Source organism: Somniosus microcephalus, chromosome 33, assembly GCF_052327205.1.
Source record: "Somniosus microcephalus isolate GS21.2 chromosome 33, FLI_Smic_1.0, whole genome shotgun sequence".
NCBI classification, from domain to species: Eukaryota; Metazoa; Chordata; class Chondrichthyes; order Squaliformes; family Somniosidae; genus Somniosus; species Somniosus microcephalus.
This window is the reverse complement of record NC_141019.1, coordinates 3,308,826-3,321,186: the sequence shown is the minus strand read 5'-3', so window position 1 is coordinate 3,321,186 and position 12,361 is coordinate 3,308,826. Positions and strand designations below refer to the sequence as shown.

The 12,361-nt window shown below is 60.0% G+C and overlaps 1 protein-coding gene across 1 annotated transcript in view; it reads right to left on the bottom strand.

The window, feature by feature from the left end:
- Window positions 1–4,881, bottom strand: part of LOC147096936 (beta-1,4 N-acetylgalactosaminyltransferase 1-like) — a 223,934-nt gene extending 219,053 nt beyond the window's left edge. Inside the window, exon 1 of the mRNA XM_085972600.1 lies at window positions 4,555–4,881. Coding sequence (XP_085828726.1) covers window positions 4,555–4,718 — 164 coding nt within the window. The 5' untranslated portion in view covers window positions 4,719–4,881. The remainder of the gene's footprint in view (window positions 1–4,554) is intronic.
- Between the last annotated feature and the right edge of the window lie 7,480 nt (window positions 4,882–12,361).

Below are 12,361 nucleotides of genomic sequence, written 5' to 3'. Positions count from 1 at the left end.
TCTCCCCGCTCTCTCTCACCGCTCTCTCTCTCTCCCCGCTCTCTCTCTCTCCCCTCCCGCGCTCTCCCCGCGCTCTCCCCGCTCTCTCTCCCCGCTCTCTCTCCCCTCCCCGCTCTCTCCCCTCCCCGCTCTCTCCCCCCGCGCTCTCCCCCCTCTCTCCCCGCTCTCTCTCCCCGCTCTCTCTCACCGCTCTCTCTCTCTCCCCGCTCTCTCTCTCTCTCCCCTCCCCGCGCTCTCCCCGCGCTCTCCCCGCTCTCTCTCCCCGCTCTCTCTCCCCTCCCCGCTCTCTCCCCTCCCCGCTCTCTCCCCTCCCCGCTCTCTCCCCCCGCGCTCTCCCCCCTCTCTCCCCGCCCTCTCTCCCCGCTCTCTCTCCCCGCCCTCTCTCTCTCCCCGCCCTCTCTCCGCCCCTCTCCCCCCGCTCTCCCCTCTCTCTCTCCCCGCGCTCTCTCTCTCCCCGCGCTCCCTCCCCGTGCTCTCCCCGCTCTCCCCCCTGCTCTCTCCCCGCGCTCTCTCCCCTCTCCCCCCCCGCTCGCTCTCCCCCGCTCTCCCCCCGCTCTCTCCCCCTCTCTCCCCCCGCGCTCTCCCCGCTCTCTCTCCCCGCGCTCTCCCCCCGCGCTCTCCCGCTCTCTCCCCCTCTCCCCCCGCGCTCTCCCCGCTCTCTCCCCCGCTCTCTCCCTGCTCGCTCTCCCCGCTCTCTCCCACGCTTTCTCCCCGCTCTCTCTCCCCGCGCTCTCCCCCCGCGCTCTCTCTCTCCCCCCGCGCTCTCCCCGCTCTCTCTCCCCGCTCTCTCTCCCCGCGCGCTCTCTCCCCCGCTCTCCTCGCTCCTCTCTCCCCCTCTCTCTCCCCCCTCCTCGGGCTCTCCCCACTCTCTCCCCGCTCTCTCCCCGCTCTCTCTCCCCCCGCTCTCTCCCCGCTCTCTCTCTCCGCTCTCTCTCCCCGCTCTCTCCCTCGGCTCTCCCCCCGCTCTCTCCCCTCGGGCTCTCCCCCCGCTCTCTCTCCCCGCTCTCTCCCCCCGCTCTCTCCCTCGGGCTCTCCCCCCGCTCTCTCCCGCCGCTCCCGCTCTCTCCCCGCCCGCTCTCTCCCCGCTCTCTCTCCCCGCCCGCTCTCTCCCCCGCCCGCTCTCTCCCCGCTCTCTCTCCCCGCTCTCTCCTCCCCGCTCTCTCTCCTCGCTATCTCTCCCTCGCTCTCTCCCCGCTATCTCTCCCTCGCTCTCTCCCTCGGGCTCTCCCTGCTCTCTCCCCCCACTCTCCCCGCTCCCGCTCTCCTCCCCGCCCCGCTCTCTCCCCGCTGTCTCTCCCCTCGCTCCTCTCTCTTCTGCCCTCTCTCCCCGCGCTCTCTCCCCGCCTCGCTCTCTCCCCGCTCTCCTCCCTGCTCTCTCCCCGCGCTCTCTCCCCGCCCGCTCTCTCCCTGCTCTCTCTCCCCGCCCGCTCTCTCCCTGCTCCTCTCTCCCCGCCCGCTCTCTCCCTGCTCTCTCTCCCCGCCCGCTCTCTCCCCGCTCTCTCTCCCCGCTCTCTCTCCTCGCTATCTCTCCCTCGCTCTCTCCCCGCTATCTCTCCCTCGCTCTCTCCCTCGGGCTCTCCCCGCTCTCTCCCCCCACTCTGCCCGCTCTCTCTCGCCGCTCCCGCTCTCTCCCCGCCCGCTCTCTCCCCGCTGTCCCTCCCCTCGCTCCTCTCTCTCCCCGCGCTCTCTCCCCACTCCTCTCTCCCCGCGCTCTCTCCCCGCTCTCTCCCCGCGCTCTCTCCGCTCCCTCTCCGCTCTCTCCCCGCTCCCTCCCCGCTCTCTCCCCCCACTCTCTCTCTCCTCGCTATCTCTCCCTCGCTCTCTCCCCGCTATCTCTCCCTCGCTCTCTCCCCGCTCTCTCCCCCCTCTCTCTCCCCACTCCCGCTCTCTCCCCGCTGTCTCTCCCCGCGCTCTCTCCCCGCGCTCCTCTCTCCCCGCGCTCTCTCCCCGCTCTCTCCCCACGCTCTCTCCGCTCCCTCTCCGCTCTCTCCCTCCCCGCTCCCTCTCCGCTCTCTCCCCGCGCTCTCTCCCCACTGCCTCCCCGCTCTCTCTCCGCTCTCTCTCACCGCTCTCTCTCACCGCTCTCTCCCCCCGCTCTCTCTCCGCTCTCTCCCTCGCGCTCTCTCCCTCGGGCTCTCTCCGCTCCCTCCCTCGCGCTCTCTCCCTCGGGCTCTCTCCCTCGGGCTCTCCCTCGCGCTCTCCCCGCTCCCTCCCTCATGCAGCAGGCGGTGAAGAAGGCAAATGGTATGTTGGCCTTCGTAGCGAGAGGGTATGAGTACAGGAACAAGGATGTCTTACTGCAGTTGTACAGGGCCTTGGTGAGACCACATCTTGAGTATTGTGTGCAGTTTTGGTCGCCTTATCTGAGGAAGGATGTTCTTGCCATGGAGAGAGTGCAGCGAAGATTCACCAGGCTGATACCTGGGATGGCAGGAATGACGTATGAGGAGAGATTGTGTCGATTGGGCTTAAACTCACTGGAGTTTAGAAGATTGAGAGGGGATCTCATTGAAACCTATAAAATTCTGTCAGGTCTGGACAGACTAGATGCAGGAAGGATGTTCCCGATGGCTGGGGAGTCCAGAACCAGGGCTCATAGTCTAAGGATAAGGGGTAAGCCATTTAGGACAGAGATGAGGAGGAATTTCTTCACCCAGAGAGTGGTGAACCTGTGGAATTCTCTACCACAGAAGGCAGTTGAGGCCAATTCATTAAATATAGTCAAGAAGGAGTTAGATATATTTCTTAAGGCTAAAGGGATCAAGGGATATGGGGAGAAAGCAGGGACAGGGTACTGAATTTGGGTGATCAGCCATGATCTCATTGAATGGCGGAACAGGCTCGAGGGGCCGAATGGCCTACTTCTGCTCCTATCTTCTATGTTTATGTTTCTCCCCTCTCTCCATCGTGCTCCCTCTGTTCTCGTGCTCTCTCACAGTTTCTCTTTAAAAGTGAAAGTCAATGTAAACGTTATAATGAAATGTCTCTTCTTGCTGTTCTTGAAATAATCCTGAATGATAATGCTGGAGGCGGACATGAAACATTACTCCTGTTGAGCTGATACATGTGAGAAATTGCACACCCCCCAAAGGCAGGATCCGCTTTGAGCCTGGGCAAAAAAGTATAAAAAGGCGAATGAAATGTTGGCCTGTATCTCAAGGGGACTGGAATACAAAGGGGAGGAAGTGATGCTTTCGTTGTACAGAGCCTTGGTCAGACCCCATCGGGAGCACTGTGTTCAGTTGTGGGCACCGCCCCTCAGGTAGGATAGATTCTCCCTCAGTACTGCACTGAACCGTCACCTTGCATTATGGGCTCAAGTCTCCGAGGCGCGTGTATTACCAGTGAGGCAAGGCTGACACATGATGCTTGAGCAGAAAGAATATGTCCTGGCCCTATGAATGATGATCTTAAAATTAGGACATTATCGTATAAAGGAGTAATGTTGCAAGGCTCTCCCAGTGTGGAATCTGGCTGGATGGGGGCGTGGGTCAGAGCTAGGGGGATAAAGGGCTGATTCTACATCCTGTGCTCCCACCTGGCGAAGCTGCTCATGGGAAGCAGAGCCTTGTAGGTTATTGTATTACCCCTTATAGGTGACACAATAGCCCGAAAGAATTTAATAAGTGCACTCCCAGAGATAATCAACAGCAAACTTTGCATTGTAGAGGTGGTATTCTTGTGTTAGTGACCCTCTTTCCTGTTTCAATTGTTTTATGTTTCTTTGCTTTATTTGGTGGGAGGATTTCCTCTATTTTTCTCCCATTTCCTTTCTGTGACATCCCGCGATTGTTGAGCATTATTCAGCCAGCTAAGCGTGCAGGCAAATATTTATCTCGCAGCCTCATGGCTGCTCTGTGAATCAGAAGTGCCAGAAGGTTTAAATGCCACTTGCAGGCTTGTTTGAGGTCGCGTCTTTCATGTGAGATGTTCAACAGCGGCCCTGCCTGTCTGAGCGGGCGTAAACAGATCCCTTAGAAGAGCAGGGATTTCTCCGAGCCAACTTCATCTCGTGTCGTGTTTATGGGATTTTGCTGTGCGCGCCTCGGCTGCATCCCAACAGTGACTGCGCTTTCGAAAGTACGTCGACGGGCACGAAGGCGCTTTGGGACGTCCCGAGAATGTGAAAGGCGCCATCTAAATGCAAGTTCGTTCTGCTCCTCTGTGATCAGTTGCTTTGCAACCTGCCCTCTCCGTGAGGACTATCACCAGACCGTCCGGCTGGTGCTCGCCCCTGATGATGTAGCGGAGATCAGGAGCTCATGAACACACCCAAGACCGGCCAACGCAGTATAAGCCGGTGAAAACTGTTCTGCAAACTGTAACTTTGAATTAAACAAAAAGATCTTGACCTTCAAAGATTCATTGCACACAAATATTCCTACATTCGTAAAGTTTGTATCATTTTAACTCACTAGCAGGCAAACAAGTCAATGAAACTGATCAATTGGTACAACGCACGCAATTACATTTGCTAACCATCTTTCAAAGCTGAAATTCTCCATACTGGTAGAATAGTCTTAATTTCAGACACACTCTGACTTATTATCTGACCTGTTGTATTTCAACAGCCACTTCTCCACAGCTTTCCCCGAGCCTCCAACGTTGCTTCCAAATCTTTGCTGTGTAAATTTCTCCCCTTTGGAAGAGTTGGAATGTAACTGTGGGCTATTCCAGTACTGCAGGTGCCTGCGACTTCCTGATTCAAACCCTGCCATACGCTAACCGACATCATTAAAGCTAAAGGAGGTGAGTATTGTTATGCCTGTTAAGTCTGTGTGTTATAGTTATTGTTAATAATAATCACTGCACACAGACCACAAGAGTAAATTCAACAGGTCGTTACTAGTCGGAGGTCCTCTTTTTATTTGAACCAAAATTTAAAACTTAAACCAGATCAACTGTAAATAAACAAAAGTTCAACTAAACCTTAATAAATCAAATTAAAATTGGGTGTTCCAAATTGACGATGCACTCCAGCCCCCGCGGCGCCCAACGGTCGCGGAAATACTCAAGCGTACCAGCGGACACCGCGTGCTCCATCTCCAGGGCCACCCGGGCGCGAACATGGCCGCGGAAGAGAGGCAGGCAATCCGGCTGGACGACCCCCTCGATCGCCCGCTGCCTGGACCAATTGATTGCTCTTTTAGCCAGGCCCAGGAGCAGGCCCACAAGGAGGTCCTCCAGCCTATCCGCTCCCCTCCGCACCGGGAGACCGTAGATCAAGAGCGTGGGACTGAAGTGCAATCAAAAATCGAGGAGCAGCCCCTTTAAGTAGTGAAAGAGGGGCTGCAACCTCTCACACTCCATATAAACATGGAAAACGGACTCCTCCAGGCCGCAAAAAACACAGGCGGCCTGGGAGTCCGTGAACCTACTTAAAACCTTATTGCACGGGACCGCTCCGTGCAACACCCTCCAGACCAAGTCCCCGATGGAACAAGGGAGGACTCCTGCGTAGAGAGCCCGCCATTGGGGACCTCCGCCACTGCCAGTCGGCAAGACGCCACGCCAAGGCGTGTCTGGACGGCCGCCACTGACCCACCAGGAGTCCGGAACATTTCTCCCAGTTGATCTTGGCGGAGGATGCGTCCAAGTAAATCTGCTGGCATTCCCGCATCCTCCGCAAGTCAGCGGGATCCGTGACCGTGAGGAGCACGTCATCGGCGTAAGCCGAGAGGACCACCTCCACGCCCGGCCCTTGCAGAGCCAGTCCCGTCAACCTCTTCCGCAAGAGGCGCAGGAATGGCTCCACGCAAATGGCGTATAACTGACCGGACATGGGGCATCCCTGACGCACCCCCCTCCCGAAGCGAAGGGGCGCCGTCAAGGACCCGTTAACTTTAATCAGACACTCTGCGGCGGCGTACAGAAGTCGGATCCGGGCGACGAAATGCGTCCCGAACCCGAATGCGCGCAGAGTCCCGAAAAGATACTCGTGATCCACCCTGTCGAACGCCTTCTCCTGATCCAGGGAGAGGAAGGTGACCGACAGACCAGCCCTCTGGGAGTGGTGGACCAGGTCCCGGACCAGATGGATGTTGTCGTGGATGGTCCGGCCCGGGACCGTGTAGGACTGGTCGGGGTGGATCATGTGGGCCAGCACGGTGCCAAGTCGAGCAGACATAACCCTGGCAAAGATTTTATAGTCCGTGCTAAGGAGGGAGACCGGACGCCAGTTCTTGAGGCGGAGATCGCCCCTCTTAGGCAGCAGGACAATGACCGCCCTGCGCCAAGAGAGGGGCATCTCCCCGGTCGCCAAACTTTCCCCCAGGACCCGCGCGTAGTCGCCCCCCAAGACGTCCCAGAACGCCCTGTGGAACTCCACGGTCAGCCCGTCCAGCCCCGGGGACTTTCCCCCAGAGAGCTGGCGGAGGGCGCCGGTCAGCTCCGCCAGGCTTAGCGGAGCGTCCAATTTTTCGGCGCCCTCCGGACTGACCTTCGGCAGGTCCTCCCACAAAACTCTGCGCGCATCCTCGCTGGACGGATCCGGAGAGAACAGAGCCCCGTAGTAGGCGCGGGTCTCCGCGCTGATTCCCTCCGGATCCGAGACCAGAGATCCGTCGTCGGCCAGCAGCCCCAAGAGCTGCTTACGGACCCCTCGTCTTTTTTCCAGCGAGTAGAAGAAGGGGGAGCCGCGGTCCAGGTCCCGCAGGAGCTGGATCCGCGACCTCACGTACGCGCCTCGGGACCCGATGAGCTGCAGGTCCTTCAGCGCGCCCTTCTTCTCTTCGTACACCTTCCGCAGGGCCGAGTCCCCGACGACTTGACCGAGACGGGACTCCAGGTCGAGCACCTCCTTCTCCAACCGACCGACCCGGGCCTCCCGCCTCTTGGTCGACCCCTTCGTATACTCCTGACAGAAGAGACGCACGTGAGCCTTGCCCACGTCCCACCACAGCCTCAAGGAGGGGAAGCCCCCCTGCTTCCTTCTCCAGTCGGCCCAGAACCGACGAAACGAATCCCGGAACCGCGCGTCCTCCAGCAGCAGGTTGTTAAAGTGCCAGTACGCGGACCCTCCCCGAGCGCGCAGCGGGACGAGCTCCGCCCACACCAGGTGGTGGTCCGTGCACGGCACCGGCCGCATGGAAGCCGCCGGAACGCAGGATACGTACGCCCGGGAAATGTAGAGGCGGTCGATTCTGGACCCTCCTCCTCCAGACCTCACGTAAGTGAAGGCGCTGGAGTCGGGATGAAGATTTCGCCAGACGTCCACCAAGTCGAAGGACCCGACCAGGTCCCTCAACTTCTCCATCGCCGGCGGGCATCGCGGGGGACCCGTACGGTCCCTCGCCTCGAGGGTACAGTTAAAATCCCCCCCGAGGATGACGCACTCGCCCACGTCGATGGAGCCCAGAAGAGCGGACACTTCTTCAAAGAAGCGCACTTGCTGCGCACCGGCCTGAGGGGCATACACGTTCACTAGATGGAGCGGCATGCCCCCCAGGCGAACAGTGACCTGGAGCAAGCGGCCCGGCACGTGCTCCTTGACCCCCAAGATCTCCGGCTGAAAATGCGGGGCCAGCAAGATAGCCACCCCGCTGGAATTATTGGAGAGGTGACTCATGCTGACCCCTCCTTGCCATTCCAGGAGCCACGTGGCTTCGTCTCCCGGAACGGTGTGGGTTTCTTGCAGGAAGCACACCGCATACTTCCCGTCCCGAAGGACCGAGAAGTTATTGAATCTGCGGCGCGCCTCCCCGCTGCCGTTGATGTTGAGGCTGGCTATGGTTATCTTCATGTCAGAAGCATAGTGCAACCTCTACCTACAACTAACGGGGGGAGGAAGCGCAGCCGCTAGTCAGCCGCCACCTCCTCAGCAGCCCAGTGAGAAGTGTTCTGAGCCGACGCAGCTCAAGTGGGCTCACACCCTCGTCCGCGTCCATGGTCTTAACGGCGGCGCGGACGGAATCAATGAGCAGCGCCAGCTCCGACCACCTGTCGAGGGCCAGCCGGACCTTCCCGCGCCGACCCAGGCACGTGGCCATAAAATCCCGGAGTTCCCTTGCGGGAATGAGGGGAGACTTGGCAAGGGGCATGAGGTCGTCCACCGCCTCGTCGGCGCCGGAGTCCGACTCGTCCTCCGTGCCCATCACCGAGTCCCCATCCTCCTCCAGGGGGTCGTCACCAGCGGCCGACCCACCCACCGCGCCGTGCGCAGCGGACGGCTCGGCCGCAACAGCCGGCCCCGCCTCCGCCCGGATCCCACCCCCAGGATCGGTGGCGGAGGAATTCTCCCTGGGCTCCTCCGGGGGCGCCGGGCCAGAAGACGGCGGCGGCGGTTCGGAGCCCCCCTCCGCCCCAGACGCCAGATCGAACGGAGAAATCGGGGAGAACACAAATCCGAACTCCCCCAGGACGTCCGGTGCCCGAGACACAGCCAGAGGGCCTTCCTCTTCCGCGCCACCGGCCTCCGACCCGGCAGATGGGGCGTCTTTGGCTAAATCCTCGACCAGGTCGAGCAGCCCCTGGGAAATGACCGGGCCGCTTTGGGCGAGCTCACTTTCTTCGAACTCGCCCGACCCAGACCCCAGGCCGCCCGACCCGTCGAGGGGTAACGGCACCGATAAATAGTCTATTTCAGCCGCGGGTTGATCCGCGACCCCCCCCACGGGCAGGGTCTCGTCCTCATCCCCGGGAGGCACGTGCTGCACAGACACATCTGCCTCAGCCTCCCGAGGGACAGGCGACCCCTGCCGATCGCCGGTGATGGTGACAGCGGTGGGGGGGGGCGCAGCACCCGCGGCGGGCGACGACTCCCCCTGTTCGGAGGGACCCTCCTCCTCCCGGTCCTCCTCCTCATCCAGGGTGTCGCGCCTTCTTTTTAGCGCGGAGGGAGCGAGGGAGACCTCCATGTCTGCAAAGGCCTCCTCCTCAACTCCCTCCGGCGCAGCAGGTTTGTCGGGTTCCTCGGGCCCGAGCCCAGCCGCAGGTAATGGCAATACCGCTGCGGCGGTTGCGGCCACAGGCTCGGGCACGAGGCCCCTCCCGCTCGCATCTGCCCCGGTCAACTCCGCGAGGAGCGCGGGTGTAAGGGGCTCAAGGGGCCATCCACGGGGGGACCCGCCCTAAGGTGTTTTTTCTTTCCCCGCGCCTTTTTTCCGACCGGACACGCTCCCTCCCCCCCGCCGGAGGCCTTGGTGGCATCGGCCCCCGACGTCAACCGCGCATCAGACGTACTTGACGCGCGGGCAGACCCGGGGGGAGGAGCAGCGGCGGCGCCCGCCTCGGCCGCACGAGATGATCCGGCGGCCTTGGAGGCAGGGCAGTTCCTCCTGATATGCCCCACCTCCTTGCAGGCGTGGCACCGCACACCGTCCGACGTCCAAAAGACGCGATAGGCGGTCCCCTCGTGGAGGACGACGAACGCTCCGTCAGTGTCCTCCTCCCGCGCCAGCTGGATAAACAGCTGGCGCCAGAAGGAGAAGACGTGGCGAAGGCTGGCCTCCCGGAAGCCGAGCGGGATAGGCGTGATCCCCGACCTCACCTCCCCAAGCTGACGCAAATGGGGAAGGAGGAGCTCACCGGGAACATAGGGCGGGACGTTAGAGATGACAATCCTCTGCGCGGTGGCCTCGAGAGGATCCACCGGCAGGAAGGTCCCGCCCACAGTGAGCCCCTTGGTGACGGCCAGGGACACCGCCCGCTCCGACCCCAGGAAGAACACAGCCTTCCCGTACATTTTCGAGGCCGCGACGATGGCTGAGGGGCCGACAACCCCAGCCATGGCTTTGACGCAGGCCTCGATGGTCATAGTGGGGTGAGTGTAGCTCTTCACCCCAAGCTTTTTCGTTATCAGTTTAAATGGTGACGGGGCAGCAGAAGCAGCGGGAGCAGCTGTGGCTGTGGCTGCCGCTCCCGCATAAGTCTTGGCTTGCCCCACCACCGGCGATGATGTAGTCGCCATTCTGGGGTGCTTTTTTAAGGGCTACACTCACCCCAAGTCACAGGCCTGAAGGTGTTAATGGCCTCAGGTAATATATATATTTTTTGTCCTCTATTGAGCAGAGGGAGCTGATTAAAATGAGGACACACCTCTCCCCTTACTGAATGAAATTGGGGGAGGGGCCCTCTCCCCTCTGCTCAATAGGCAATTAATAAAAGGTGATGGGACTGAGGTGCCTTAGAAAGACAGGCAGAGAGAGATAGAGAGAGAGAGGGGGGTAGGAAGGAGGGAGACCACAAGGGCAGTGTTGCCACTCAGGATGGTGGGTGGGTGGGTGTTGGCAGGGGGGCACTCTCTGATGTAGTTTAAAAGTCTTTGGTGATGGTCTTCTGGCAGGGGGAGAAGATGTCTTCACCTGGAAAAGCTGGAGAAGCCCAGGCTCAGTCCTGCAACAGGTCTTAATGATGTAATTAATGAAATTAGAGACTTCACCTGGTCAGCTCCAGCTCTCCCAGGGCAGGCAATAGTAGGGGTGCTAATTAGTGGTGTGTGTGGCCTAGCTTTTAACAAGAGCCACACACACACACACTACACCCCTTGATGGTCCGGCCTTGCTTCTTCTTTTCTCCCCCCACCTAAAATACAAAGTCTTGGGAGAGTGCCCCAAATAACACCCACCTGTAGATGTTTCAAACGAGATGAATCTTCCCTCCTTCCAAACAGTTGGTGGTTTTTTTTCTGATGTTTCTCTCCCCTCTCTCCTGAAGTGGAGGCCAATTTGGGGAGGCAGTGATAGAAAAGGCCTCTCCCCGATTGATGTTGATGTCAGCCTCCTTTCTCCTTCTCCTCCTCTGCCCAATCTCTCCAGGCACCTCAGTCGTTTGAAGATGTTGGAGGAGGTGGAGGTGGTGATCTATCTTTCAGCTACTCCTCTTCCTGGTCAGGAGACCACCACTCTCCACTCTCTCGTTTTGGCAGCTCCTTCTCCTCTTGCTGCTTGAGACAGCCAGAAAAGCACACAGCTCTTTACTGGTTGGAGGTCCTCTTTTTTTTATTTGAACCAAAATTTAAAATTTAAACCAGATCAACTGTAAATAAACAAAAGTTCAACTAAACCTTAATAAATCAAATTAAAATTTGGTGTTCCAAATTGACGATGCACTCCAGCCCCCGCGGCGCCCAACGGTCGCGGAAATACTCAAGCGTACCAGCGGACACCGCGTGCTCCATCTCCAGGGCCACCCGGCCGCGAACATGGCCGCGGAAGAGAGGCAGGCAATCCGGCTGGATGACCCCCTCGATCGCCCGCTGCCTGGACCAATTGATTGCTCTTTTAGCCAGGCCCAGGAGCAGGCCCACAAGGAGGTCCTCCAGCCTACCCGCTCCCCTCCGCACCGGGTGACTGTAGATCAAGAGCGTGGGACTGAAGTGCAACCAAAAATCGAGGAGCAGCCCCTTTAAGTAGTGAAAGAGGGGCTGCAACCTCTCACACTCCATATAAACGTGGAAAACGGACTCCTCCAGGCCGCAAAAAACACAGGCGGCCTGGGAGTCCGTGAACCTACTTAAAACCTTATTGCACGGGACCGCTCCGTGCAACACCCTCCAGGCCAAGTCCCCGATGGAACAAGGGAGGACTCCTGCGTAGAGAGCCCGCCATTGGGGACCTCCGCCACCGCCAGTCGGCAAGACGCCACGCCAAGGCGTGTCTGGATGGCAGACGAAGATGGCAAAGTGGAGAGTGTGCAGGAGCAGCCCGTACAGGAAACCCCTCCGCGCGGAATGAAAAGGCACGGAGGGTATTTCCTCGAGACGGCTCAAGTTGTGAGGCGCCGGCTCCCGAGGGGAGTTTCGGGGCCGGGCGCCAATAAGGAATTCCGTCCGGACGGGGGTAAGCTCGGACGGGATCGCCCCACGTGCTTGAGCCGCCTCGATACACCTAGTGGAATCGGGACCCAGTGCCACTTTCACCGACTCGATGGCTTCGGCCGCGAGCCGGACGTTGGCCCAGGACAGGCGCCACGCCAGCTCCTCTGGCGCCATCCAGCCCGCTCCTCCGACATCGAGCAGGTCCCCAACTCTGGTCACACCGCCAGCCACAGCCCCACCCTCCGCCAGCCGCCCGAACCCACATTCACGGAGGTGCGGATTCCTGAGCAGCGGCTCCCGAAGGAGAGCCGCCGCTCCTGACGGGGGAGAGCTCCGCCTGGAAGCGACATAGTTCCAAACCCATAGTAGTTCCTGGTAGAAGACAGGCAGCTCCTGCAGGCCGGCACGCCTGCAGCCCACTTTCACAAACAGGAGCTGCGTGTCGTAATTGAGGCCATGCAGCTGGCGGAAGAAAAACATCGCCAGCGCACACCATCTCGGAGGATTCTCTACGTACAGGTATCTCTGCAGCGTCTGAAGACGGAAAGTCATCGCCTGGGTGCGAAGGCACACCAGCGCCTGACCGCCCTCCCTAAGCGGGAGACA